General features: G+C 32.2%; 1 protein-coding gene across 2 annotated transcripts in view; it reads left to right on the plus strand.

The window, feature by feature from the left end:
• LOC104777045 overlaps window positions 1-1,435 on the plus strand; it is a 5,950-nt gene extending 4,515 nt beyond the window's left edge. The window contains exon 2 of one of the 2 annotated variants that reach the window (XM_010501240.1): window positions 985-1,435. In XM_010501240.1, the coding sequence (XP_010499542.1) occupies window positions 985-1,190 (206 nt within the window). In that variant the 3' untranslated portion in view covers window positions 1,191-1,435. Of the gene's footprint in view, window positions 1-283 lie in introns of those variants that run through there. The other variant, XM_010501239.1, reaches the window with a different exon arrangement.

Here is a 3,412-nt window from a genome sequence, read left to right on the forward strand (position 1 = left end):
ATACAAATGTAATTCTTCAAGTAGACAAGATTTGTATCCTATATTAATTACTAAATATGAATTGCCGGGCACCTACCAGGATGTTTCACATATGAGTACCCTTTAGTTTCCACGTAAATCACTATGACGCGACAAATCTTGAATCGTGTCAAAACTTTTTCAGTACAATAATATATATTTCAAGGGCAATTTGGATATTTCGTTAACTCAATGATTCATATCCATGAACCTCTATATAAAGGGGCTTCCTCTACACCTCAAAAAATCAACACAATTACACAACTCTTCATTACTAACTCTCAATCGTTTCCTCTCTTGACACGTGAAAAATGAAAGAGATGCCCTCTTACATGATCGAGAACCCTATGTTTGAGCCTTACAAGCCAAAGAAACGGCGTTGTTACTCCTCTTCGATGCTTTCTATTTTCTTATCGATCTTCACTTACATTTTGATCTTTTACGTTTTCGAAGTATCCCCATCGTCTATCTTCAAAGACACGAAGGTCTTGTTCTTCATCTCCAACACTCTCATCCTCATAATCGCCGCAGATTATGGCGCCTTCTCTGATAAAGCGAGTCACGACGTTTACAGTCAATACACCGCCGCAGTGGGAACGATGAGAAGCCGTGCAGATAACTACTCTCCTATTCCCGTCTTGACATACCGAGAAAACACTAGAGATGGAGAAATCAAGAACCCTAAAGATGTGGAAACCAAGAACCATAAGGAAACCAAGAACCATAAGGAAGAAGAAGAAGAACCACCGATGGTGAAAGAGATCGTTTACGTTTCTCCTCCCGAGAAAATACTACGAGTGGTGAACGAGGAGAAACCTAGAGACGATGTTGCTATCGAGAAATACAAACCTGTTACTGATGAAACTGTTGTTAGGGTAGAAGTTTCCAACGCAAGAAATCATATGAACCCTAAATTGTACGGGAGAAGTAAATCAGATAAGCCACGAAGAAAGAGGCTCAGTGAAGGTATAGAGACAAAACGTAAGAGTTATGGTCGAAGGAATTCCGATAGCTCGACATGGATGGTTGTTCCGGAGAAGTGGGAGAATGTTGAAGAAGAATCCGAAGAGTTTTCAAATATGTCGAACGAGGAGTTGAACAAACGAGTCGAAGAGTTCATCCAACGGTTCAATAGACAGATCAGATCTCAATCACGAGTTTCAGCTACGTAAATTAAATTGATCCTAGTATTAATTTAGTCGGTACTTTTCTTTTTGAACGTAGAGTATGGTCTAAGAAACTTGGTGATGAGACGACTATTTTTGCAGTCGTTGTCGGTGTAAATTATTATAGGCAGTAGAATATGAAAAGGATAATTGTTACTGATAAATACAGTATTTGGTCCGTTGTAAAAAAACAAAAATTTATATATATAATCGCTTAATGCCAACAAATACATTATAGTATCGGTTAGTTATCCTACATGTGTTTAAATTTGTAAAGAATAATTAGTTTTTTTTTTTCTTTTTGATCTTGTTCATAAAATTAAGTTAATTAGGAATGGATCATATTCCATTTGGAACATTCTGATGTAAAATCAATTAGATACCCAGATGAGGTTCGTAATCCTTTTTAATGGATCTTGTAGGATATATTGAAAAAGCCTATATAAATGTTTTTGAGGTGTAAACAAAATTTGGAATGATCTATCTTGATGGACAAATACTACATAAAACCTATTTTGGTCGTCGCTATTTATGCGCCTGTATTGGGTTTTTAAACTTAGGCCCATGAATTCTTTACTCCAGTAAGGAATCCCTTCAACTCCACACATTTGAAGTGATTTCCTAAGAGAAGTGTTTGCTAAAACAGAAGACTTTATAAAAACTGATTGTTTATTTAAAAAAGATTCCCGACATCAATGCGTTTGTTGTATTATGCATATCAATAGTAATTATGATGATGATGATGATGATGATGATGATGATGATGATGATGATGATGATGAATGAGTTTGAAAACAAAAATGCTAAAGACGTGAAAATGACTCGAAGATAGTATGCCATATGAGAGACGGTGAAATTGGAGTCGGATCAGATTTTTATGAACTTTTCTATAAACTTTTCTATAAATAAAGGACCATAAAAATAATCACTAGCAAAGTTAAGTTAATAATTGGGGAAAGGCATTGTTAGACGTTAGTTATTATTTTTATTTTTTTTTCCGATAAATATTCAATGTGAAAATGTTATGGGTAGTGACTCAGAATTGTTAACATCTCCTGATATATTAGTGTCCACTAGATTAGATAGCTGTGGTTGGTACGTAATAATGTCCGAATCTTCTTGTAATGTTGAAATAATTGTCGAAGACTTGTAAAAGTCCATAAAACTAGCTTTCAAACTTCAAAGCATTCAATTTTCAAGGCTAGCTCCAAAGTAATGGAGAAAATGATTAAAAAAAAAAAAAAAAAAGTGTGATATTCAGCCAAAACTAAAGAAGGAAAACAAATCGACCGGCTTTAGACAAAGCTCTAAATGTTTCAAATTTTTGTATATACAGATAATATAATACTATTATATGTTGAGGGCAACCAGTGAATAACATTTTTTGAACATTTTAATTTCTCCACATAATCTAAGTAGTTATACTCTTGGCTTTAGCTGGTAGAAGAAACTCAGTTATGTTAGCTAAGTTTTACATACACCCATCATTGTTAGCACAATTTTCATTATTTAGGTGACATAAACTTATAAAAAGTTGTTTTTTTATATATAGTACTCGATCCATATCTCTTGGAAACATCTTTTCAGTAATAACATAAAATCATTTGTAGTAGTATTGTAAATATGTTTTTGATATTAATTATGAGAAAAAAAAACTTTTAGCAAGTTTTAAGGAAAATAACAAGTGAATTTCTTGAAAATATCAAATTTTTGTAGCTCATTTGGGAATGAATGTCGCAACCCAACATAAAACCTTCAATCACGCCACGAACGAACGAACTCGTCCCGATCTTTGTATATTAAATGGAAAAGAGAGAAAGAGCGTGAGATGGTCATCAAGGATAGAGAGAAAAGAGAAAATACATTTTGGTCAAAAATCAAAATGGTCCCAGAAAATAAAGATGTTTGGCTGGTAATCATTAGAGGAACAAAAAGAAAATGAATAAAAAGAACAATGAGGAACGGAATAAACAATTTTTGAGAAATGAAAGGAAAAGATGCAGAGAAAGAATAAAATAATGACTAGTAACTAAATAATAACAATATTTTTAAAAATAGATTAAATATTAAATCAATCAATGAATAAAAATACTAATACTACTTTTAATGTATATAAAATAAATTTTACATTTGATTTTAAAATAAAATTTGTGAATTAAATTTTAGAGACATCATATTAAATACTAATAGTTAATATTAACCTACAATAAAATTTAATTTAAAATATT

The sequence above is a fragment of the Camelina sativa genome, chromosome 3 (genome assembly GCF_000633955.1).
Source record: "Camelina sativa cultivar DH55 chromosome 3, Cs, whole genome shotgun sequence".
Classification (NCBI taxonomy): Eukaryota; Viridiplantae; Streptophyta; class Magnoliopsida; order Brassicales; family Brassicaceae; genus Camelina; species Camelina sativa.